We start from the raw sequence: 27987 nt of genomic DNA on the forward strand, positions 1-27987 counted from the left end.
AATGTTCCTTACAGCAGACAAGACAACTCACACTCCAAAGTCCCCAATCCATTATTTTATCCACTTCACCAACACCTGGTCTGGAGAGAAATGCCTTCATGTGGTGGCACCAACAAAACCAGGGACCTCCACTGGCCAGTTACACAAATGTCCTTCAATTCCTTCACTCTCATATATGGACAATATTGAACTGGAAAAAGAAGCCTCCAGCCTGCAGTCCACCACGTTCACATCAAGCTGAGCCTGGGACCACGACAGCAACAACAACACTTACCCGTAAATTGTACTCATGATCAGAAATCGTGCGTCAATCCTTACAACTAAAATTACCAACCACTGCATGAAAAGAAAATTAAAGCTTGAAGCAATTACACTGTATTTAGATCATGACCCTGATTATGCAGAATACCCTATACCTTCAAGATCTTGCCCCATGAACATCATTACTAAGTATTGTACAAGATATTTTTAATACTCTGTCCTTCAGCATCAGTTCCCCTTTGACCTCTGGCATCCAGTAATGGCTTTTTAGATTTTTTCTTGCTAATTCCACAAAACGTTTTCCAGCTTAGGGGAAACTCTTTCAGTCTAAAGGGGTTAGACAAACACTACCTTAAACCCTTCAATAATCCAGCATCCTCTTAAGCCGAATATAATCATTTGGGGATGGCATCGATACAATACACCCTGGGCTACACAGGTTACTATCATAACTATTTATGAAACTTTTCCCAAGTCTACTTGGCAGCCAGTGTTTACAGTATAAAAATTCTTAATCACCACCAAGATGTCTTTTTATATTACACTTTTGCTGCTACCTACCTACCTATACATCATCCACTCCTTCACTACCCCATGAGGTGTGTAAGGGTCTGGGGCCAGGCTACTTAGTGACATACAAGGCAGGAGTAACCAACCAGTCACTCGGTAAGGAGCATTATGTGAGCAATAAACCCCAACCACCCTTGGATGCACCCCCTTCAGACCACGTTCACAGGACAATTATACTTAACCTTAGGGATACCACTCAGAGTGAGGGGGAGAAATGGTAAGACCCAACCTTTTATTATCCATGGGGATGCCACAGAATTTCAAACAATGAATTCTTGGAGCAGAAAAGATCTCCCCAAAGCTAAATTAAATAGTCAGGAGGTACAAAAATTAAACTAAAAAAAAAAGATGTTCTCAAACTGAGCGAGTTAATCAAGCTACAACTTCATTACCCTTTCCATCCGAATTTGAATATAATGTAAAATCTTGAAGGAAAATGAAAGGACTTATCAGAACTACTTCTGTGATAACAATAAAGACAAATTTATGATACAAGTATGTACAAGACGTACAAGATATGCTACTCTCATGTCTTCCTGAAACATGCGGTACAATCTGATGTCAAACCTGTATGAACTTTCAGTCCAGGATTTATGTATACAAAAATAGAGATCAAATGACCATCTGACTCTCTTATTAAGTTAAAGCTCCATTTCCTAAACAGATCCAAAATTACTATCATAATCATTAGGTCAATAAACATGTTTTTCAATCCCATATTGTGCAAAGACTACGTCATAAGCTAAAAGTTAATTAAGATCTGAGTTAAAAGCAAATGCTCCCAGTTTTTGCAAATTTTCCCAATAAAATAAATACGGTATTCACAGAAATTCACGAAACCAAACAAGCCGTCCCAAGTACAGTAGAGGCAACTGTGTGAGTGTGTGTATGATGGGGAGACTCAGCATTATAACGATATTAAGGGTCAAATTCTCACATGCACTGGAGGCTTTGTAGCACCTTTTTCTTAGCAGTTTACTAAGCATATTGCACCAGCATATTCTCTGTTATTTATACATCTTTCGTACCACATCAACACAGTCTGCCTCAGTAATGTACAAGACGATAAGATGTAATATGCAAAATAAATTGCTGAGGACAAGACACTATGAAGCCTCCTGTGTTACCTAGAATAAGACCATAAGCAATTTAGGTGGCCGGATTCCAAAGCCTTAGAGGCCACAAAGGATGGTCCTGGGGTCCTCCACCGCACTCTTGATCTGCCTCAGGAATGTCACTGCCTCCCGACCATCAATCAGCCGGTGGTCATACGTCAACGCAATAAACATCATGGGTCTGATCACCACCTGGAAGTCATTTGAGTGTATTAGACTGAAATATTCACTTTGTCAAATATATAAAATCCTCATTTTACACTGCATTCTTCCTCTTTTACATTCCTTTTTGCTACAAAGATCACAGTAAAAACAAAAAACACCATGGTGTATCACCACCTGGAAGTAATTAAAAGATTCAAATTCTCCTACAGTTTCAGGTACAGGAAATCCTACATCACAGACCTAACCCAAAGGTTTCTTCTTCTTTTTTTTTTTTTTCCATCAAGACTAGTGTAATTTACTGAAAAATTGTCTTTTTCATGCTTTCACTGCTACCTACAATGCTGATCTGGCAGTTCCCTTAATTTACAGAACCAGTTGTACAGAAAAACCTGTGATAATTTGGAATACATCCCTCAAAAGATCTTACTGTAATGCATCTTAAAACAATGTTTAAACTGTAAACTAATAAAAGTATTATACAGCTAAAGCAAAAATACAGTAAGAGAATCTATGCAAAAAGATGCAGTATTGTATAAGTAGAGGATATTCCGTTGTTGTTACTACAATCCCACGCTCCAATGGATGAGAACCCAATGGACAGCAGGAAACCAGCTACCTCAACCAAGTACTCCCTGAAACCCATTGCTGAAGCTGTGTTCACGGACTGTCTCTGCTGTGACAGTGTGGTGCATAAGGTAAGGGTGTAAAAGTAGACAAATCATCCAATTTTACTTACCTGTCCATTCTTGGCAACTGGGCGGTCAAAGATTCCATGCATACCGAGGATGGCTGACTGAGGCATGTTGATGATGGGGGTACCAAACAGTGAGCCAAACACGCCACCATTGCTGATTGTGAATGTGCCCCCATCCATATCCTCCACTGCCAAGGCATTCTTGCGAGCCTTCTCACCCAGCTCCACGATACCATGTTCGATATCAAGGTAGTTCATTCCCTCAACATTCCTCAGTACTGGTACAACAAGACCCTGAAGTAAATAATGTCATGTACATAACTATGCTCCTACTATTTTAACCTGGCCTAAACTGTCATATCTCCATCTTGAATGTTCAGTAGTAACAATAGATTAGCACCAAAATATGATGCTAGGCATGAAACAGTGCTATAGACAAGATACAGAGTTATAACACTGTGTAATTCTACAGTTACATGACATATCCCAAAGAAGGACAAAAACCTGAGCCAAGTTAAGGTCAAAGGATTATATATTGCTGATAAAGCACAAAAGGATGAATCACTTACAACTGCAACAGGCCCTTTTTGATAACATGTTTCTGTGGCATCATGAATGAGGGTTAAGATATCAGAATGCCAAGACAGTGATGAACAGGATGGTTTTTAGAGTGGTAGAGGATCTGTGGATCAAGTATTTGCAGTTGCTCCTACACTCCTCATGGGGAAACATAGGATTGGATGATGGATGTATGGAAGAAATAGACAGTGGAGAGAGTATTAAACAACTGTAGGGTACTAACGGTATATATGGATGTTGAAAAACCACATGACATGGTGAAGAGAAAAGGATTATGGAAGGTTACAGGTATGTATGGTGGAGCTGGACTGCTGCTGAATGCTGAAGTTTTTATGATAGTGAAGCACAAGTACTATTAGGATCACTAATTTTTTTACCCCCCAGATGAAAAGGAGGTGAAGTGAAAGATAAGGTTGATGTAAGGGCAGACTATTGAATAATGAGAGTTCAGTATGCATGTATGCATGAATGTGTGTCTGACGAAATACCGATATCTGCTCCCCTGGCCTTTCTCCAGCCTTGTCCTCCACTTCCCTATTACCAGGGGGTTAAGAAACTAGGGCCTGGGAAGCTAAGTAAATTTTCTCTATTAAACATCACATCACATCACAATGAATCACTGAATACACATTTATATCTAAGTAAAACACATGACCATCAAGACTAACGTGCAACTTTTTACCTACTCCCATCTGTAAAACTATCAACCAAATCCATCAACAACGTACACATACATATAGGCATATCAACCACCAATATTTTTACCTACTCCCATCAGTAAAACCATCAACAAAATCCATCAATAATATACACACACATATAAGCACATCAACTGCCATTATGTGAGGCAAAGCAATATCACAAAAGAAAACATTACCTTTGGTGTAGCCACAGCAACAGAAATATCCACATAGTCTCTGTAAACAATCTCGCCACCATCAATGACTGCATTCACGGTAGGCTGCTTCGTGAGGGCGTATGCTGAAGCTTTCACAAATGCAGACATGAAGCCCAACTTGATCCCATGCTTCTTCAAAAACAGGTCACCTACACTCTTCCTCAACTCCATGATGTTGCTGAAATAAGACCATTCTGTTACAGCCATCCCACAGGGGCTTGCCTGGAGGAAGCATGGCATCAGTGCTGGTGCTGGTGATGATGACGATGATGATGACAACAATGACGATGATGATGATGATGATGACGATGGAAACAGGTTAGGAGACAAAAAGGGTGGGTGGGAGGGAATCTTGGAGCCAGCTCATTAAACTCAATTATTCCCATACATTACAAATTCCTATGCCTGCAATTTCAAGATTCACATCATCTCCCAATCATTACAACCTGAAATACACACGGTCTACATCCTTCATAAATCTAGCAGTTATAACCCTAAAACCTGAATTGCAAATGATATCTCAAATCTTTAAAAGATAGTTGCAATATGTATACTGTCAAGAGAATTAATTACACTACATCATATTTTACAAAGTAGTCAGCAATGACACTGAAAGGTCACACACATCTTTGTCACATGTATTAGAAATTATAAACAAAAAGAAGGGGCCTGCCTCCTTGTTTGTGCTATAAATTTTAAATATATGACCATTTAAAGTCTTGCCCTTTCCAATCTACACAGCTCATATATAATCTATGACAGTCAAGACTTCCACTGTGCTCAATCATATTTTTTTACATCACAGCCACTAACAATGATCCTACATGCCACAGTGGTGCTGGACAGAATACCTTTGGTGTCCACCCAAGAACCAAACCTCCTGAACTCAGTCTCAAGAGGGGCACAATATATGACCAGCTAGTATATAATGAACATCCAGGCAGATATCAGACACCCATTTAACCCCAAAACCTGTACTAAACCCCTTCTTTCATCTCACTCTACTCTTTCATCTGCTCTGCTACCATAAAATGATATACAGCATTACTATTTACTTGCCTCATATCAAGCTCATTAAATGTGGTCAGCATTGCAGTTGTGTTCTGAGCTTCCTTGAGATGTTGAGCAATACGTTGCCTCATTCTTGACATTTTCACGCGCTGTTCTGTCCGAGTTCCAGTGATCTCCTTACTGTAGTCTGCTGGTGGTACCTGGTGGCAGATAAATAAGTATGGTTAACACACATCTTAGTTTTCAACACAAAATTGAAGTTTTGGCACATGGTAGGATGCCGAGAGAAAAAAAAAAAAAAAAATCATACTGCAGATGAACAAAGGAAAGTGTGTACAGTAGGATATAGTTAAATAAACCATTCATTCATTCATCATCTAATTCAGTGGTGCCCCATGAGGAGCATAGGAATAGACATACACGTAAATAATTCACTATCATCTTAAATGTCACGACCAACTTGCCTAGCCCCAGGCTCCTACACTCCTCATGGGGCAACGTAGGATTGGATGATGGATGGATGGTAAACAAATACACAAATAAAGTCATCTTTATGACAATGGTATATCTGAGCGAATTTGAAGGAGGGATGAGGAGAGGTAGGCCAAGGAGAAGGTGGAGGGATATGGTGGATGAGTGTGTGAGAAAGAGAGGTTTGGAAGTTGGTGAGGCTAGGGGACTGGAAAAGAGATCTAGTTGGCTGGGTGGATGTTGCAAGGAGAAGAGCATGATCAAGGATTTGGCACCCTGTTTTAATGTGACAGCATCCGGACTGACTCTGTCGGATAAGGTTTATGTGAAGCTACAGTACGTGGTGAATGTTTGTATCAGATACAGCCAGGATTCTGGGGGCTTGAATGGTGAGTGAATGGAAGCGTGCCCCATTGGACTGGGCAAATTTGGGATGTCTGGACATTGCTACTACCCACACTGCCCTAGGGTGGGAAAGGAGGTCCGGATGATGATGATGATGATGATGATGTAAAGGAAAGGAGAGTTAAATGAGTAAAGGGCATGGAAAGAAAAATGGTTCAATAAAGAAAGGGGCCTTGGGTACGGAAGCTGGAAAAGGACTGCATGGTATGTAGTATCCACAATAACTTTGGGGTGTTGTTGTTGTTTTTATGATTCAATGCTCAATTGGATGTGAACCTGGTAGACTGTAGACTGAAAATGCCCTTTTCCTGGAGTCCAACATCCTCCTTTCGGAGGATATGGAACGAGTTAAGGAATGACTGTATAGAAAGACAGCAGAGTTACCAGGGTATGTCAGTGCTAGCAGGTAAATGCAGTATGATATACATGTGACAAGGTCAGTCAAATCAGTGGACATGGGATTATTAAGGATTATGGGCAGTTTCGTAAATGGACGATAAGAATACCATGCAGCAGTGACTGCCGTACCTAAAGACACAAAGTATGTAATGAAGTCTACTGACAGCCTCCCTGTTCTGTTGCTATCTACATCTATGGATGCAGATAGGGAATGAACAGAGGCTGAATAGGGAGGCTGCCAGAAACAGAGCAGCATGGATAGCCACCATTAGGTGATCAAGGCTAACGCATGTATGCATGTTGGAGCCTTTATAAACGATACGATATGACAGTGTGGTGGAACAGGTACCGGTAGGTAGGTATGATGGAACAGATTGATGCAAGTGAACCTTAAAGTTAGAATAGGCATAGTAAGCCAGGAACATAGATGGATATCGTGAGTCTGTGAGAAAATGAGTTATGAAAATGACGAAGCTATGGAAATGACAAGGGATTGAAATGACTGGATGACCCGTGTTTTATGACGAAGGACATGATGTTAGTTTTGCATCCTTTCTTAACCTGGTAACTGATGGAATGAAGAACACATGTAGGAGAAAAGTAACTACCATATGAAGACAAATTTGTGGATGGTTATACCTGTGTGCAAGGGGCTAGAATTACAAAGGCATGACTAGAGGAGTGCAAATATCTTCCCTTAGATGATAGGGTCACACAAACAGAATGGATATGAGAAAAAATCAAAATGATATAGCTATTGCATGCATGTTGATGGTATGAGGAGTGATGAAAAGACAGAAAATCAGCTGTATATGATAAGTGGTTTATATCCAAGGGATGGTTGAGGTTTATTGCTCATGTAAAGCCACTCAGGGATGGGTGAGGCTGGTCACTCTCATCTTCAATGTCAGGACCAACTTGCCTAGCCCCGAGACAACACAGAATTGGGTGATGAATGGATGGATGGATGGAATGTATGAATCAGCAAAGTATCGACAATGAGGTAGCAAACAAGCCGATGAAGGATAGATTGAGCTTCATGGATAAATCATGAATAAAGAAGCAAACAGCAACGGCTAAAACTCTTTAACTTGACAGTCAACAGACTGGCTCTGTCCGGCAAGTGTTCTGATTGTAATTTAACACTGGTAATCCAAAGAAGAATTTTATCATTTTATTTTTAAGTTTTTATGACAATTTCATTCAGTTCCAGATAGACTTTCAATGGAAGGATTTACAGTCTTCACTACCTTTCACCAAGGGAGATCTCCCACAGCTGAGTAAAAATGGCTGCAGGAAGCATGACAAAATCTATACCACATGTCCTCAGAATGAATGATGCTAATATGGATGGAATCATGTATGGTACAGAACCAAGTTCAAAGGCTTCAATGAAGGGTAAATGCTTAAGGCCTGCAACACTGGCACAGAAGTAAAATACTCTAACTTACTGACTTCTCCTTTCTTACTTCATCATCCTGTCACATCCAATGAGATGTTGACAAACTGGGTGATGATGCTAATAACCACTGATTATGATGCCTGGGCAGTGTTGGCTTATACACTGTCAAAGAACTGTTTCACTGCGAACCTTAACTTCTGCCTGGTGTATGAATGATGAGTGCTTTATTGCAGCCACAGGGATGGATGCAATGGGTGCACGTGGTGGTGGTGTTGGAGGTGGAGGTGACTTGGGAATTGGTCCAGCTGCGGCTGACGGAGGCGGAGGAGGGGGCGGTGGTGGAGCAGCAGCAGCTGCTGCTGTTGCTGTGGCAGCTGCTGCTGCTGCAGCTGCTGCAGCAGGCTCAGCAGCAGGTGCCTCCTCCTTCTTAACTGGGGCAGCACCAGCAGCACCAGCCTCTATCTTACAAATATGGGTGCCTGGAGTCACAGTGGCTCCATCCTCCACCAACAACTCCTTGATCACACCTGCACATGGAGAGTTCACCGGCATTGAAGTCTGAAACAACAAATTATTATTAGACATCACTTACATCCAATAAATCTTCTATTACTGCTGCCTTGCTGTTATTGTGACCCCAGCCTCATCTGACTCCAAACACAGTTAGCTAGAAGCTGAAACTACCCTCCTGCAGTCCACCACCTCCCCTTCAGGGATAGGAAGGGAGGAGAAGCTGTTTTTATAACCAGGTAGCAGAGCTGGTCCATTGTATCATACTATACCAGAGCTACCATGTGATGGTGTCCCTCTCCAGCACCATTAAACTACACCAGACCAATGTACTACAATAACATTAGGAAAATCATTCTATACACTTGCACAGCACCATATTACATTACCCAGAGTTAGAAACTTCAGGCTCGGTGGGTAGCTACCAAGAACTCATGGTAATATAGGGTTAATGAATTTCTGGTGTAACAGAAAACAAAACTTTAGAATGCACAATGTATCTGTGCATCCACTCCTTTACTGCTAACAGAAGTGAAGGGACCAAGGGTTAGGCTACTCAGTCCAGACATTTAAAGGAAAACATGGCCAACTGCTTCCTTTGAATACCATTATGTTAGCAATAAACTCCAACCCAACCATCCTCTGAATATAAACACTTAAGGTCCACATCCACATGAACCATCTTCACTCACTAAACCATCAGTTAATCATTTGGTTATGTGGTCACCTACACACCAATGACTTCCAAGCATAGCTACATGAAACCACTTTGTCACTGCTGTCACTTGAGGGCTGCGCTTTTATCAAGAATGTGGAAGGTGGGTGTCCTTATCTACTGCAATGATCAATACAAATGATAATAAACCATATTCTAGTGGGTAAGAGTGGGAACTGATCACCAAAGGATCAGCATTCACACCCACCTATACACCACTGCTTAACTCCTTCAATCCAGTGAGGTATTCTCGTCTTCATTCTTGCTATCCCTAAACAATTTTATTCTGATTAGGAGAGACTTCTGAAGCCAAAGGGGTTACATAAAGCTTTCAGTAACCCCTCAACAACCCAATGATTCTTCCTAAGCTGAATACAAGTGTCCACTGATAGCAAAGAAAAATTATAAAACATGTCACTCTACTGACAAGGATTTAAAATGGCATCAGGTCAAAGCTTCACACACCAATCAAACTCCTTTTAAGAACATTACCTTAGTCATTCTATGAGGGGCATGAATGGTAAACTGCATCACCAATGTAGCTAGGAACAATTTGCACTTACTACAGCAACACAACACTCCTTCCCCAAATACCTAATGTTTATACCATCAGCCCATACCAGATACATGAATGTATACAATCATTATTGAAGTCTATTGTGCTGGAGAGAGAGACCTTCATGTGGTGGCACTGATATGGCCAAGCTTCACCAATGCCTGGTTATACAAACATCTCAAGTGGCAGGTGGTGGTGACCATCACCCATCCACTTGGCTGAGTGCTGCATACTTCATCCTTCACCTTTATCTCTGTGTCTGCCCTCCCATTTTCCTTTTTCTCTCTTTCCTTCCTGACACTTTTTATTACTCTTACTTCCATTTCTGACAACTCTACATTCCATGACAAGTTTAATGGTTTCCTGTAACCCAGGAAACCATTTACAGTGCTGGGTGGTAAACATATAACCAAATAACAGTGTGATGTGGAGCCTGCTATGGTGTCCCTGCTAACTGGGTGTAGCAAAACAAATGCGATGTCCATCCAAGAACCAAACCTCCACACTCTTCCCCAGGCCTCGCAGTCGCAAGGCACTGTAAACCGAACTGGAACATAAATTCACTGCATGGCAAGGCCCTGTAGGATAGGCTGCTTGCCTGCGGTTGACTGGTCCACACAGCCAGACAGAGTGGGGTTGATCAACAACAACAATCGTCCCATGACTCCCTCACTATTCCCCAAAGGAGGATGGGGGAGTCTTTGGCTTTCAGTCCACCATTCAGCTGAGCCTGGGGTTGTAACTACTACATCTACTACTACTACTACTAATGCTACTACAAACCTTCATGGCTGACACAAAAAGAAACCACTTCACTCACTAAGACACCAGGTTTCAATCCATTTCCAGCACTACTACTACTACAGTCTATGCTTCTAAGGCCCTGCCTATGCATGTATAAGAAAGACATTTTTCACCTGTCAGTGGCACCTTTCAGTAAAAAAAAATTAATGGTCAACATTTAATGTGGATGGCAGTGAATAATACTTAAACACTACAACTTAATGTTAATATATTATCAACATAATAAATATTTAAATGGCTAATACAGTGGACCTGAAAAAAAAATGAACATATTAAAAAATTACTCTCAGAAGCACGGCAACACATGCCATACTAGTAACACATACCATACTAAGCACATACTGTATTTTGGCCAAATACAAAGTAACAATTCTTAACAAAATCTACAAATGCAATGAGTACATATCAAACATACCTTAACCCGTTCAACCTAACAACATACTATACAGTCACTGTCTGCATTACACGGGAATTTGGTACCCTGTAGCTCCCGTTTTATGAGATTTCCACATTATATGGCCAGACGTTTGCATGTTACAGGTTTTCAAGGTACCTAAGCCAGACCCAGGTTCACCTTCTGGGGCAATTTTCGGAGTTTTTTTTTCCCAGGACATGGAAGCCAAGGATGAGATGGAAGGATGGAGTGAAGAGGTATATGAGGGAGGGGGTGTAAGCTGGGAGCAGGGCAGTGAAATGGCGGGGGACAGGGTGACATGGAGGCAATTTGTTTGTGGCCACCCTTTACGGGATTAAGGCGTCTGGCAATAGATAGATAGACAGACATTAACCTACCTAATAAAGACAGTGCTCACCTAGAATGTAAGAGGCTGTAGACTTGCTAGGGGGGAGGTTGGGGGAACTGGGGATGGGGGGAGAAGAGGGGGGATGGAGAGGACACTGTGTGTGTGTGTGTGTGTGTGTGTGTGTGTGTGTGTGTGTGTGTGTGTGTGTGTGTGTGTGTTAGCAGGAGAGAGAGACAGAGACAGAGAGAGAAAGAGAGAAATAACATGTGTGGATGAGTGAGATGGCATGGGGGGGTAGTAGTTCTTGTCCCCCCACTCTCTCCCACTCCTATTTGTTTCCCTCCCCTTCCCCCCCCACCCTCCTTTACTGCCAATTGTCTCCCTCCCTGCCCTGCTCCACCCCCCCAATTGTCTCCCTCCCCACCCTGCCCCACCCCCACGTGTCTCCCTCTCCTTCCCCTCACCCTCCCCCACCCTTGCTTGTCTCCCTCCCTGTCCTCCCACCCTCCCCTGCCCCTTGCTTAGCTCACTGCCTGCGTGCTGTCTGTTGCCCTGAGCTGCACCTCTCACCGCCTCACCTTCCTGCATGTGATGTTTGATGTCTCATTTTTTAGTTGATGCAATCCATGTTCTGTCTGTAACTTGCCGTGTTGTGTTTTCCAACTATAATTTTATGTCTCGCATGACGTTCTCTCTCTATCACTGGCCGCGTTATGCCTTCGAGAAACATAAACTGGGACTTCCCACTGTGTTATGTCCATCGTCAACACAGAGTCAGGAAGTGTAAAATAATGGGCAGCTTCCTCCGCCCATGTTATACTTATTTTTTTCAGCACTGTGACATTCTTTGGATGCAAATGTCACCTTCCATGCTATGACTTACTTCGCGCTATGTAACCGCACATTAAGCGAGCCATGACTGTACTTTACATTTTATTCTTGCTGTATCCAGGCAATTTAAGTCTTCTTAGGATAGACATCAACACACGGACAGACACAGCCTTCATTTACTGTTCCACTGTAAGAAAGACATCTTCATGTGGTGGCACTAACTGTCTTCATGTGGTGGCAGATATAGCCTGGTGTCAACTGCCTGGTTATACAAACATCCCCCAGCAACATCCCTATCCCCCAAAAGTGGATGGTGGACTGAAAGAAAACAGCAACTTAAGCCAGCAGGCCACAGGGTTCACACCTCAGACAGGGCTGGGGCACAACTACAAGGGATCTCTCTTAAGAAAATCATCTGGAATTAACACAACCAAAAATGAAATGTACACAATCAATAGAGTCAACAGGCTAACTCCTTCAAGTGATATTTTCTTTTCTTTTTCGTTTTTTAACCCTTTAACCGCGGGTATTGTTTTGGTCTGACTGTCCTCTCCCACGGGGGTTTCAGCCAAATGTAAACAAACCTTTAAACCTTAATAACTCTGCACAGAATAAAGCTAGAGAAAAAAATAAGGTACCATTAGAAAGTACTAACCTTCAGCTTTCCATTGATGTACGTTTCATGACTTTGTTGACTTTCACAGGACGGGCAGTGCCATTAGAAGTGAGGTGTGTAAAATCACTATTTTTCGCTCACACACCATTACCTTCGCTCATACACCATTACCAAATGCCAACCTCATTCTGATAATAATACTATAAACATATACGAACACTGCACATACGATAAACACCCACTCTGTGTTCACTGAGACAGGTAAAAGGCACTGTAATTGCCTGCACTTCACTGCCACATCAGCATGTGTTGTCACTCACACAGCTGGACAGATACTGATGCGTGATTGGTCAGGGGCGGGGTGGGGGGCCCAGGGGGTGGGAGGTGGGGCCTCAGGGGGGGGAAGAGGGAGGTGGGGGTTGGCTGGAGTGAAAGAACTTAATAGCTACTCTCCCTTGAAACAATTGGCGCACGGAAAAAACGCGGGGTATTCAAAATATTCACAAACATTCGAGAATGACACCCGCGGTTTGGTCCAGTTTTTGCAACGTCATTCTGGAATGACACCCGCGGTTAAAGGGTTAATTCTTGCCAACACTATCCATGATTTTATTCAGTTTATGAGGGCCCCTGGTAGTGAAGGCTTCAGGAAGTGACAGCTATATCTAACCCTTCCTGATAAAAAAGTCTCTCTCTGAAGTTGAATAAACTGCATGGAGATGGCAAGAAATTGTTGTTATTGTTGAACAATCCTACCTGTCTGGTTGAGCAGGCCCCTCAACCACAGACAAGCAACCACCCCTGCAGGGTAATCCCATGCAGTGAATCAGTGCTCCCCTGCAACAGACAGCACCACAACACACCTATGCAAGGGAAAGTGTGTGGAAGTTTGGTTCCCGAATGGACACCAAAGTTGCATTTCTCCATCCATTTAACAGGGGCACCATTACCCTCTTATTTGGTAATATGGTTACTACCCAGCACTGTAAATGGTCCCCTGTGTTACACTGAAAGCAATAGGCTTGTCACTCAGTGTAGTGCCACCTGAAGGGGAAAGATGAGTTAAATTTTTTTTTAATGACACAAACGATGGAAGAAATAGGAAGAGGGGAGGGAAGACAGAAAAAGAATGATAAAAGTGAAGGAAAAAGTAGGCAACATTACATCGTGAGTGGATGATAACTGCCACCACCTACCACTGTGAAAAATAATAGTACCAAGTTGTGGTAGTAGTAGTTTTAGTCCCAGGTTCATCTGAAACATGAACCCAGTGGACTGCAGGATAAAGCTGCCCTCCTCCTGCAATGTACCATCCTCCTTTTGGGGGAGAGGGAGTGAGTTGAGGGGCCTATGTAACCAAGCATTGGAGCTGCATGGTTATGTTGGTGCCACCACATGAATGTGTCTTCTCTCCAGCATCATAGCAAGAATATGAAAATAATATATCATTACAGAGAAAAGGTTAAGGGTAAATCTAGTTAATAATCCCACCTTGTCCGTCTCCACCTCAGCCACTGGTTCATCTTCCCCCACAGCATCACCCACGGCTTTGATCCACCTGATGTCACCCTCGGTGATGGATTCTGCAAAAGGTGGCACTTCCACTACCCTGATCTCACCATCTGCCAACAAAAGAAAGAAAATGTAGTTTTAGTCATCATTATAAAATACTGTATTACTAAGTCCAAAAATCTCACATCTACCAACAAAGGAAATTATATGTTACTTTAGTACCCATTATAAGAGTGTATACTGTCTTGTCAACAAACAATTAATTATTAACTCTAGAAATATTAAAAAACAATAATGTAAGTGTCAAACCTGTTTATCTCCAATATTCCTGACCAAATAAAATATATAAAGATACAATGATGACACTACTATAAGAATGAATCCTCCAGTATTCATTGTATTACCCTCTTCGGGATATTTGGGTCCGAGGCTATAATAACACAGATTAGAACTTATGGTAGGTTGGGCACCCATCATCGACTCACTCAATGTAGGAATGCCTTATGGTCTCTACACTGAGTGATAAGCCAAATGGTTTGCTATACCCAGGAAACCATTTACTGTACTACATTGGGTGGTAACCATATAACCAGGGTTTTTGGCAGGGTTAAGTGTCCCCCCAACTCCCCATCTAAAATCAATTAATCATGGCAAATGTTTCAGAGAGCCTGAGAGGGCCCAATACCTGCCCAGGGCCCCAACCAAATGGGCAGATTCACATGGCTGTGTGGAATGTGAGACGTCTGAATGAGGAGAACAACAGGGTGGAAGTGGTGAATGTGTTCAAGAGCATGAGATAGGCCATGAAGGCGTTGTGTGAAACAAAGATGAAAGGATGTGAGGTGGAGGAGTGGGAGGGTGTGAAATGTGTAAGATCAGGATTGAATGGGAGAGGAAGATGCAAGGAAGGAGTTGGTTTGTTAGTGAATGAAGTGTGGCAGAGTGGAATGACAGATTACAAATGTGTCAGCTCGAAATGTATGTGTCAAGTTCAGGTTTGGGATGGTGAAAGTGGCAGTGTTTGTAGCATATGCATTGTGTGATGACAGGAGTGAGAGACAGAATGACAGGTTTTGGGATGAGCTGTATGAAGAAGTGGGAGAAATGCCCAGGAGCTATAAAGTGATCGTAATGGGCGATATGAATGGAAGAGTAGGTACGGGTCCTGAGGATAACATAGTGGATTGTAATGGAGTATCAAGAGTAAATGATAATGGGAAGCGACTGAAGGATATGTGTCAGGAAAGGAGGTTGAGCTTTTGTAACTTGTATTTCAAACACAGAGATGCACATAAATATACATGGTATAGAGGGAAAGGGGATCATGTTGAAAGGAGCCTGACTGATTATGTGCTCACAAAGAGGTCGATGCTGGGAATGGTTGCTGATACGAGGGCTGTGAGAGGAAGATGTGGAGGTCTGTCAGATTATATAACTGTGGTATACAAGATCAAGCTGAGAGGAGTGAAGTGGACCAGGGGAGAGAGGAGATGTCAGGGAGAAAGACTGAAAGTCAAGAAGCTAAGGATTAAAGAAATGGCAGATGAATACAGGACCAAAGTAGGGGAGGAGTTGGAATCAGTGAATTGGAATGAAATGGATTTAGACAGCTGGTGGAATGCATATAGAGGCTGCTTAGTTAGGAATGCTAAACTGGTGTGTGGTGTGGCAAGAGTAACAACAAAGAAGGAAGGTACAGCATGGTGGGAAGACAGCAGTGGAGGAAAAGAGGAAGAAGTGGCTAGGGCGGTTAAAGAACAGGGGTTCAACTGAAATAACTGAATATACTGAGAGCAAGATGCAGGTAAAGAGACTAATGAAGAGGAAAAAGGAGGTAAGTGATGATCTAGGAAGAAAAATGAATGCAAATTACTCTGAAAATCGGAAGTTATTCTGGAAAGAGGTGCGGAAATGTAGAAGTGACAGCGGAATGAAATGTGAAAGCGTGAAGGATTAAGTGGTAGATTATTAACTCATGGGGATGAAGTAAGGACCAGATGGAAAAAATATTTTGAAAGTCTGGTGAATGGGAATGGAGAGAGCAAAGCAACTCTTAACATAACTGGTTTGGGAGACTGCAGAGAAGGAATGCAGTGACATTCGTACAGGCGAAGAACACTGTGAAGCGGCTGAAAAATGCGAAAGCAGCTGGGGTTGATGAGGTGTATGCAAAGATGATTAAGTATAGTGGAGAAAGTTGAATGAAGTGCTTGTTGGAGATATGTATGAAGGCATGGATGAGTGAAATTGTGCAAGGAGTGGAAAATGGCTGTGACTGTACCCCAGCACAATAATAAGGATGAGCGAAGTGAGTGCAAGAATTATCATGACATAAGTTTACTGAGTGTTCTTGGGAAGGTATATGGAAGAATTATTATAGAGAAAGTAAGAGAGATATCAGTAGTCCTAGTGAATGATGAACAGGATGGCTTTAGGAATGGAAGAGGATGTGTGGATCAAATATCTGCAGTGAGACAAATAGTGGAGAAGGCTTGTGAAACGGACTATAAGGTGTTTATAGCATTCATGGATCTGGAAACAGCATGCAACAAAGTAGACAGAGAAGGATTGTGGAGGGTTTTACGCATGTAAGGTGTAGATGGTAAGCCGTTAGGTGATGTCAGGAGTTTTTATGACGTTAGTGAGGCATGTGTAAGGGTAAACGGGCACCTAAGTGAATGGTTCACGATCAATGTGGGCGTGCAACAAGGCTTTGTTACATCCCCATGGTTGTTCAATATATATATAGATGGGGTGATGAGAGAAGTAAAAACATGAGTAATGGAGAGAGGGATGGCATTGGTAATGAATGGTGATGGATGGAATATCTCAAATTTGTTGTATGCTGATGATGCAGTACTACTTGCAAATACTGGACAAGAACTTGGTAGATTAATGCAGAGTTTTGCTGATGTCTGTGAGCGTTGTGCCTTGAGAGTAAATGTAGAAAAGAGTAAAGTTATGGTAATCGAGAGAGAAGGTGACTCCCAGTGTAATGTTACAGTGAATGGAGAGAGACTGGAATTGGTGAGAGAGTTCAAATACCAGAGTACAGTGATAGAAGAGAGAGGAAAATGTGCAAAAGAAGTGGAAAGTAGAGTGACACAAGGAAGGAATGTAGTAGGTGCAATGAAGGCCCCGATAAGAAACAGAAGCTTGAGTGTTGCAGCTGCACAAGGCGTACATGAAGGAGTGTTAGTGCCAACTTTAACATATGGATGTGAGACTATGGTGTGGCATGAGATTGAAAAGTAAAGAGTGACAGCAGCGGAGATGGGACTGCTGAAGAACGTATGTCGAGTAGAGAGAGTGGACAGAATACGAAACAACATGATTCGTAAGAGATGCGGAGTGAAGAAGTCTGTGGACACGTGGAGAGAATGGATAACAAAAGAGTGGTAAAAAAAGGTATATCTGAGCAAATCTGAAGGAGGGAGGAGGCAAGTTGGGCTAAGAAGAAGGTGGAGAGATATGGTGGATGAGTGTGTGAGGAAGAGAGGTTTGGAAATCAGTGAGACTAGGAAACTGACAAGAGATCGAGCTGGTTGAATGAACGTTGTACGAAGTGCATAATCAGGGATCTGGCACCCTTTTTTAACGTGTCAGCGTCCAGACTGACTCAGATACATTTATGTGAAGCTACAGAATGTGGTGAAAGTTTTTGATGTATCAGATAGAACCTGGATTCCAGGGGCTTGAATGATGAGTGAATGGAAGCGTGACCCATTGCATTGGGCAAACTTAAGTTGTTTGGATATTGCTACTCCTCACCCTGCCCTTGGGTGGGAAAGGAGGTCCAGATGATGATGATGATGACAACTGATGTATCCCCCACCAGCATTTAACATGACAGAAAAACCTCCTTGGACACTCAAACCAATACATGTAAGGTAAAGCCATCTCTCTGGCCTAACTGATAAACCACTAAACAATCATGAATCTCGTACTGAGTGTTTATACTCAAACGGATAAAGATCGCAAAGTTGGATCTGCGGACTGAAGAGGCTATGTTTGAGATAGATCTCTTAATGCCATGTTAGACTTGCATGATATGAAGAACAATAAAAACATAAACAACAATTACTGAAAGCTTATAATTAGTCACTTGGATGCTTTCTCATAAAAAATTGCATTTCCTTAAAAAAAAAAAAAAAAAAAAAAAAAAATGGAGATGGTACCACAGTCCTGTTATTAAGAAAAAAAAAAAAAACTCTCCCTGTCTGTGTAAACACACCTGCTTGCCAGACTACCCTCACCATAAAATAAATACTGTGCTCACTTATTACTGTACATGTGGAATTATGACACTTCTTTCAACTTCTGGCTGTGAGCAATGCGATACCTGTAGAAGGCTTCTGTCCTTCCCTAAAACAGCTGATTCTGCTTTACCCTGAGTGACAAAACACAAACCTGTGAGCCACACACTGAATACACTGTAGCACACTGTGATATACGACGACTATTAGTACTGATGATGATAACAATAATCATCATCATCATCCGGACCTCCTTTCCCACCCAAGGGCTGGGAGAGTAAAAATAATAATGAGTAACTACGTAGTAATACTAACAATAATAATAACAATCATAACAAGAAGTGATATCTGTATACTCACATAGTGGGGCTGAAGTGTGGAAATGGCGACAGTCTTTAATCTGCTGCTCATACTGGCAATTTGATCTAAATACAAAAGCAATGACAAAATTAATTAAAACATTCCATTATACATATAAAACAATGAAGTTTATTGTGTCTAATTACTTAATAAAATTTGCATTCAATGATATCACAGTACAGTACTGTAATATCCTTTTATTCACATTTTATTACATTCCACCGTTCCATATTTTGGTTTTGGCTTCTCTAAAAAATACATCTGGATGCTTTATGAACATAAATGATATGCAATACTTATCTAACAAATAATATTGCACTACAGCCTACCCTAAAATTATAGATTTTACTTTCGAATCTGGGGATGACCATTTTATTATGGCTAACACCAGATAACATTACTAACTGCCGGGAAGCCTCCACATGTTAGATGGCTGAAAGGTTAAGACATCCAGGAAAAAAAAAAAAAAAACTCACTATAGTACTGTATCTGTTTACTGTCAGCACATTTTTGCTTCACTTTATAATAATCCAGCAGTACAATAACCAAGCAGTACCCGGAGGTCTACCACACAATTAGCGATTGACACTTTAGTCCAGGGAGGTCTTTCCTAAGATAAATAAAATTATCTGGCATTAGTGAGACTACAACATGTTCTTGATTCCCAGTACTAAAGTTCCATTCCTTCTCCTGTCCTTCAGTACATCATAGCATTACTGTGTAATAGCTTGGGTAGTTACAACTAAGTTAAGAAACTAAATGCTTATGTAATGAACCAAACGTCTTACATTAACTCCATGCTATTTTGCCCAGGCTAATACAATGCTGAGATACTGGAGGGCAGGAGGAAGGACTGAATTTCTGGCAGTACCTGTAAATATGGAGAATGTGAGTGCATTCAAGTACTTGGGTAGTGTGATAAGTAAGGATGGAACTTTTAGGGATGAAGTGTGTGAAAGGGTACAGCAGGAAAAGAAGGTTGTTGGTACACTGAAAGCAGTGATGAGAAATAGGGAGGTGAGTATGGAAGTTAAGAAGTCACTGCATGATAATATTGTGATCCCTACCCTGACGTATGGATGCGAGGCGCGAACCTTGCAAGAGGGGAACAAGTCAAGAGTGAGAGCAGTGGAAATGAGTTACTTGAGAGGAGCATGTGGAGTGACGTGGAGGGACAGGTTGACGAATGAAGAAGTGAAGGAAAGCTGTGGGGTGGATGTGGATGTGGTTGAGAAGATTAGGAGAAATACACTGAGGTGGTTTGGACATGTGAAGAGAATGGAGAATGAAAGACTGACTAAGAGGGCGTATGTAGGTGAGGTGGAGGGAGGGAGAGGGAGAGGTAGACCGAGGATGAGGTGGAGGGATGGAGTTGAGAGGTATATGAGGGAGGGGGGGGTGAGTTGGGGGGAGGGTAGTCAAATGGTGGGTGACAGAGCGACTTGGAGGCGTTTTGTCTGTGGCCACCCTTTGCGGGATTAGGGCGTCGGGCTATAGATAGATAGACCTGTAAATAAATATGCATTACCAGTAATACTGTCATACCTTGTTTTTGCACAAAAGTTTGGGAAAAGACATGCCCACAAATGGTAAAAATCCACAAAAATAATGAAAATCCATTTCAACAGGCCTTCACAGCCATAATTTAATTAAGTGACTGCCTAAAAACCCTGTTGTGCCCCAAACTTCACCAGATATTAGAAGTTACAAGTTGAAAGTGCATTTCTGACTACTTAACAATTTTATTTTTTCCGGCATCCCCAAATACACCTAAAGTTAGTGTATTTTTTATTGGTTTAATCACCTGTGAATAATTAAAACTGGCAAAGCCAAAACTGCAAAAAATGAGGGATCACTGTACAGTAAACAATAAATCATAAACCAATGACTATGTACTGCTGTGTTACATTCATGACTCACATAGTGGGTGGAGGTGAGGAGAAAGCCAGATGCAGCTTCCGAGTCGAGATGCAACCTGAAAACAAAATATTTTTCTACTCTCAAGTCCCTTCATAATATCTTCACTATTTAACCCCTAAAATATGCAGTCCTTTCAGCCTGCTTGTTCTTTATGATTTTTTAAAAATGGGGGAGAGGGGAGATAAGCCAGTCCTTTTTCATACATCACAGGTATGCTTCAAAATATCACAACTATTTCCAAGCAAATCTTACTGAAAACTGGGAGGAACTGGCAAATCACCTTCAATGGTGGCAATGGAACTTTAATTCATAATTTTTCTGTAATGAACTTCATACTTAAAGGCAAAACTACAATGGAATGCATGAGATGTTTACTGAAGACTTACTGTAAACTATCTTGAAAGACAGGAACATCATCTGTAAAAGTGTTGTATACACATAATATTCAAGAGTCAGGAAATAAATTTGGTACCAGATTACAGTACAGTATTTGGAAACACCATTCTGAATAAACAGGAACAACAATAAATGCCATAGCTCTGCCTTTACCTCTTAATCCCACGGATATAATTTTTGGTTTCCTGTTGTTAATGTACTCTTGTACACATTATGCACGACTAGAATGTGTGTACTTACATCTGGCTGATGATCGCAGAAACTGAAGGGGAAAAAAAACAATAATTAGTAAAATGCGTTCTATGGTAAATGATGGATAACAAGTTTTAAACGCAGCACAGTACACAATAATATACAGATATACTGTAAAGAAAAATTCTATACTGGCTACCTGTGCTATATTCCAAGTAATGGAATACATTTTTAATGTATGGCTAATATGGAATTAGTTGCCATTTACTTACTTGTATACACCTGTGAATAAAGATTTTTTTTTATTTTCACTTCACCTCACTTTGAAAAAAAAAAAAAAAAAATACAAATACAGTACAGAATTGCAATGACCTCAATTTTCCACAATACATATATGGTAACTGTTTTTAATGACAAACAGATGCCTTGTGGTGGCCTAGTACTGCAGCACATATTTAAGCTCAGAGAAAACAGCATTAATGCACTACACTCCAAACTACATAGCAGTCAGAGATTTCTTTTTTTTTTACCTTGAAACACTGCCAGAGACATATGGGCTTGCATTCTCCTTGGATAAGAAGTTCCCTAACTCCTCTACCTAAGTGATTTGTGTTACTTATTACGCCTTACCACCGTGTTGCGTGTGGGTTACTGTAAGTCATTCTGATATCATCGTACTCTGCATAAACGACGTGCATAATTGTATTAACCAGACATGTCAGAAAATAAATTGCCAAGATTGAGGCACCAGGGCATCTCCATAACCAGCCAGAATGTGGGCCACAATGGTCTCCTAATGCTTAAATACTTTGGGGCAAAACTCTCAAACATATTTACAGTTGACTGTCTGTCATGACTTACAGAAGATTCATTTCTGCAGGAAGAACTAGGGACATGGGAAATTCTACACTCCTCTTCCCTGCCCTTCCTGCAAAATAAATATTATATACAGTCAAACCTCAACTATAACTGACCCAATAAAGCTGAAAATCTGTTATACTGATGGTTCCTCCACAGGTGGGATTTCAAGCTCGTATGAAAAATACATGAGCACAACAGCATACAGTATTCTACTACAGTACTTAAAATGAAAACTATACTGATTTTACATTAACTTGGCCCATAATGTCACTCTTTTGCAGTTTATTTCACATCCTTGCCATTGCACTTCATGAAACACATTAACAGTAATGTGAAACACAGTCACCCATTTAACGGACATTGTTTGTTGTAGCTGATGAAGTCCAGTAGCTTCGTAATGTCCATTAAATTGGATATCCAGTCTATCAAGGTATGTTAAATCAAGGCTTTACTGTACAGTATAAGCCTCATAACCGTTATTTGTCTTAATAGGAGGGACAAGAGTAATGGGAAGACTGTGCAGTATTCTTTCCATGTTCTTCCTGCAAAACAAATCAGTTACCGGTACAACAAAGAATAAATCACGGATATATAAAAGAATCCCACCCTTGGACTACAGCAACCTTGTCTCCAACCCTCATACAACACAAGTCCTGTTAGGTCCAAGACTTATAATACAGGACTGGCTGGTATTCTGACTGTTCTGAAAAATGGATTTAAGCAAAACTCTGAACTTATTTTCCCCCCGTACAGAACAAGTGGTGGAAGCAGAAGAAAGTGGACTAAAAAGCTGCTTATATCCAGCACGTAACATTGTGGGGTTGCCAGACGCACTGCAGCCCAGTCACAAACTAAACTAATGATTACAACATGAAGTAGAGAATGTGAGATGCTCTCTAATTTTTTTATGACAGGCTAGTGCTGGGAGGGAATGGGGGGCAGAGATACGAGGTGAGAGTAAAGAGGGGGGTAAAAGTACAATGTGAGGGTAAGGAGAGGGGAGGAGGCAGAGATAGGAGGTGAGAGTATGAGGAGGGCAGAGATGAGGGACGAGGGTATAAGGAGGTGATGGTTGGATGGTTGGGGGTTGGGTGGATGGTGGAGGGTGATAAGAAGCAGTACACAAAGGGAGGTGGCTGGGGGGATAGAAGATGGTGTTCAAGTAATATCATCTTTTGCTACTAGTGGATTACACTGGGCATTCTATGCTAACATTACATAATCTTGAAGTGGAATATGTTAAGAGTACTGTAACATTATACAGACTGGAGAACAACCTAATTTTCACAATGTGGATCACAAAAGAAACTCCTGCTATGAAACTGAAACAAAAGAACTAAAGCTCTTCCCTCTGGACTGCTATCTGATATGACTATCACTGCAATGTGTGCATCTAGGTCAACATTAATCTCTTTCTTATGAAGTTATGATTATGTAATCCAAGGAAAGCCTCCATCACCTAACCTACTGACACCATTACACAATACTTGTCACTGGGGTGGTGGAGAGGGATGCCTTCAGGTGATGGCAATAATATAGCCAGGCAACTCCTTATACAACAATCCTGCACCTCCCTCCCTACTCCATGAAAGGATGGTGAACTGCCAAAGGGCAACTTTAGACAGCAGTCCACTGGGTTCATGTCCAGATGAGCCTGGGCCCACAATACAAATAAATAGTTGCTGGACTGAAAATGTGAAAAACTGTCCAATAATTTTCTCACAGTGACACATTCAGCAGCTCAATCAACTAACATCAAATGACTGAACCGAGATATGAGAAACCCCTCTGCCTTAAAGAAGCTAATAAAAACAAATACCAATATGCTAATTTTTTCTACGTCTGTATCATTTTCATTTTGAAGGTATCTTTCTCACTGAGATTACAGTGAAAAGCAATGTGGTCCTGTCTTGATGTCAACAACCTTCAATGCACTGATATGGAGGTAGCTACCACAGGAAATCAGCTGATGGTATTGCTGGGTATTTAAGTTTCAGCTCAAATTCAATCAAATTATTTTGGGGGTGTTACAGTAATCCCTTGATTATCCGACATAAGAGAGCCAAAGGCATGTCTGGATAGTGGCTCTGTCCAAAGAGTGGACTTCTCCCCTGACCCCCTTTGAACATACTCTAACTCTGAAAAGCATTGTAAAAGGCCACTACAGTACATTGTACAACACTTATTCCTGGAGTTTTATACTACTCTAATCTGGTCAAGCAGACCTATAAACCACAACCAAGCAATTATTATGGTCAACCAGACCCATCAACTACAGGCAAGCAATCACCACAGCCCTAAAAAACAGGAAAAAAACGGACCACCCGGGTGGAATGTTCATGTGGCCATTATTTCCACCCGGATGCAAGCATTCTGTCTGGATAAAATGGAAAAATGTATGAATAATGGTTTTGAACAGCCAGACCACTGCATCTGGATAATGGATGGTTCAGTTAATGAACATCCTGATAATTGAGGGATTACTGTATATAGTTAGATCTCATCTATACAAATGCCTTTTCATCTATGACACTTCCATCACGAACCAATATGAAGAGAAATGTAACATTTTTTAATTTGCTCAGCTGCCAGCCAGCACAACTCACATAATTTACTCTAGCCAACCACCAGCTGAGTTTCTGCCTCGCAACTCAGTTTTGCCATGGCCACTATAAGTAACTGGTGCTCTCCCATTGTTGCTCTTCTTTTTCAGGAATGTGAGGCTGATAACTATGGTTAGAATCTGTTTAGGTTACAACTGGTCTAGACTAGGCTAAGTGGGGTTTTACTACCCAAAATGGTTTGTAATTCACCCATCTTAACGGGAGGTGCAGGGGGAGAGGGGAGGGAGATATATCAAAAACCAGTCATTTCTGTCAAAAACGATGGTAAAATCAAACAACTCCCCCCTGTCCCCCCAAAAAAAAGGGAGGGAGAAAGAAATCATAGAATTATCACCAAATCAAGTATGGTCTGAAACATGAAAATAATTGAATTACCGGTAATACCCATCACAATACTGCAGTTTATGAGTCATTGCTCCAGACAGATGCGATCAAAGTCAAATGGCCACCCCTTACAGGATTGTGGCGTCTGGCAATAGATAGATAGATAGAAAAAAAATAATAACATCTGCCCTGCATCTTGCCCTGGTTCTATACCAGCACCAACAACTTATCATTTGCAAGACGTCTTAATTCCATATGGGACGGCCACAACCAAATCACCTCCATGTCACCCAGTCCCCTGCCATTTGTTGCCCTCCCCCAAACTCACACCACCCTCTCTCATATACCTCTCTATCCCTTCTTATCCTCAGTCTCCCCCTCTCTATCTCACTCATGTACTCTCCTAGTTAGTCTCTCCTCTCCACATGGCCAAACCACCTCAGTATATTTCTCCTAATGTTTTCTATCACATCCACATTCACACCACAATGCTTCTTCACCTCCTCATTTGTCAGTTGGCCTCTTCATGTAACTCCAAATGCTCCTCTCAAGCAAATCATTTCCACTACCCTCACTCTTGACTTACGTCCTTCCAAAAAGGTCGAAGCTTAGCTTCCATCTGTTAGAGCTGGTATCACAGTACTATCTAGCAGTGCCTTTTTTTTACTTTCATGCTCACTTTCCTATTTCTTATTACTGCTGTCAATGAACCAGCAACCATTCTTCCCTGTTGTACCCTTTCAAGCACTTCATCCTCTAAACTTCCATCCTTATTCATCATACTACCAATGTACGTAAATGTAAATGCACTCACAGTTTTACATTTCCTCCTTATCAGCAACACGCCATTACTTTATCTTATACTGTACATATATCTCTTACTTGGAGTTTCTTTCAGGTGAATGACTTCTTGTCAGTTATGACAGCAAGTTATTTGTCATAGTGCCTTACATTTACAATTACACACTTACTAGGATATGCCCTGACAGTAAATTTTAGTTCTTATAATAATAAACACTAGGACATATAATAATAATCCCTAGAACATATAATCTAATAATACACTACAACACACTCCAGTCCTCCTCTTTTGGTGTTAGCCCATCATCATCCACCTGCAGTAGAGGTGATACTATACTGTACCTGCACACCACTTCCTACCCTCCCACCTATCTCTTCATTCCCTTTTTGTCTCATACTTCCTACCTCCCTCTACCATCCAACAAACTCTAAACCTATGACCTAACCAACCCTTAGCACAAGCCCACACCAAAGAATGAAAGCTTGTAAGCATGGGCAGGTGAATAGAAAAGTTTTGTATCACTAAAACCCACACAAGTGAACCCACTGAACAATGACTGAAACTTCCATGGGTTACAGTGCAACAGAACAGAACTCCTGTCCACCCAAGAAGCATCTGGTATGGGCATGACCTTTACCTACCACTCAAAACCTAACTTTTCAAGTGCTCGCAATAGAGGCATAATACAAGTGCCTTGGAAATGTTAGATCTACAGGTAAAATTACAGTTTCAGCCAAAAACAGAATTACGAGATTTTGATCCATTTTCTCGGTATTTTAGACAGTTCTAAGACACTTCTTCGGCATTTTTGTTGCAAATTATTTTTTATTTAATTCTTGAAGATAATCTACCTAACCTAACCTTCAACAGTAAAATAAGAATAATTTGTGATGAAACTGCCACAGAAGAAAAGTGTCTTAGGATTGACTATAATGGGCTATCGAAAAAAACGGATCAAAATCTCGTAATTCTGTTTTTGGCTGAAACTATAATAGTACCAATCTATACACTGAATATAATAAAATCATAATCCATGGGTGGTTACTTATATGATACTGGTCAGGTTACAAACTAATTTACAACTACATTCCAATCCAAATTTACATTGTTAGGTTAGTTTTCTTATACAAATAAGTTTAAATTAAGCAATGAAAATCATGTATCAATTTACTGTTTATAATGACAAATACCAGTGTGCAATTTCTTTATTTTACCAAATTTTTTCTCTGGCACAACACTCCTGACGAAATATTGGTGCATTGCGGAACATCTTCTGCTGAGGCAAACTCTCCCCTCTGACGGAAATACGAACTTTATTTCATGGGTCGATGAAGATGTATGTTAGTTCATGCACAAAAGGTGGTTCAGATCAAAGTAATTACCCAAAACTAATTCATTCCTAATGTACAGGTAATCAGCTGATGCCATGACGTCACATAAACACCCTCCCTAACATTTACTGCCATTACGCTTCCTGCCTGTTTTACACTACACAGCTAAATATACCGATAGCTAATGTCATAAGCATATCCTCTCTCACCTGTAGCTCGACCTGGGTAGGCAGTCGAGCCCAGTATTTCCCAATGTTTCTAACACCTAACATGGCCGACCGTCCCGTCTTCCGCCGCAGCTCAGCCGGACTCCCTAGCCATCCAATCTCCGATTTGGTGGAAACAATGCCTGGGTTTAAGCAGAGGTATAGTTAACTTATCACATTGCATTTTTTCTGCCACATCGTGGAGTGGAAGGCAATGACTTGACATCGAGCAAACTGAAAAAACTTGAATACACCGGAAGTTTTTATGTGGGTATTCAGTATTCTATTAATAATATGCCTAAGCGCTTAATACTAATACTGTATACTGAAGAGACAGTAAATGACTGTATTTAATAAAAATCGTTCTTATTATTTTTCCTGTTGTATATTTGATCCGCCGGCCGGTGTAAACAGCATCCTCCACAGACGTGTAGTACTAGACCTGCTACGAAAACGCA

At 41.2% G+C, this 27987-nt stretch overlaps 1 protein-coding gene across 1 annotated transcript; it reads right to left on the reverse strand.

The window, feature by feature from the left end:
- Nucleotides 1-370: 370 nt before the first annotated feature.
- Nucleotides 371-27661, reverse strand: LOC145416285 (dihydrolipoyllysine-residue succinyltransferase component of 2-oxoglutarate dehydrogenase complex, mitochondrial). Its single transcript, XM_080285283.1, has 10 exons — nt 27533-27661; nt 21430-21451; nt 20794-20848; nt 18874-18938; nt 14237-14367; nt 8160-8528; nt 5342-5493; nt 4262-4460; nt 2848-3099; nt 371-2138 (listed from the first exon to the last, which is right to left on the reverse strand). Exons 1-10 carry the CDS (start codon nt 27593-27595, stop codon nt 2004-2006), a joined length of 1443 nt encoding a protein of 480 aa, XP_080141409.1. The 5' UTR covers nt 27596-27661; the 3' UTR covers nt 371-2003.
- Between the last annotated feature and the right edge of the window lie 326 nt (nt 27662-27987).

Source organism: Coenobita brevimanus, chromosome 105 (genome assembly GCF_032717465.1).
Source record: "Coenobita brevimanus isolate Jiangsu-jjx chromosome 105, ASM3271746v2, whole genome shotgun sequence".
Lineage (NCBI taxonomy): Eukaryota > Metazoa > Arthropoda > Malacostraca > Decapoda > Coenobitidae > Coenobita > Coenobita brevimanus.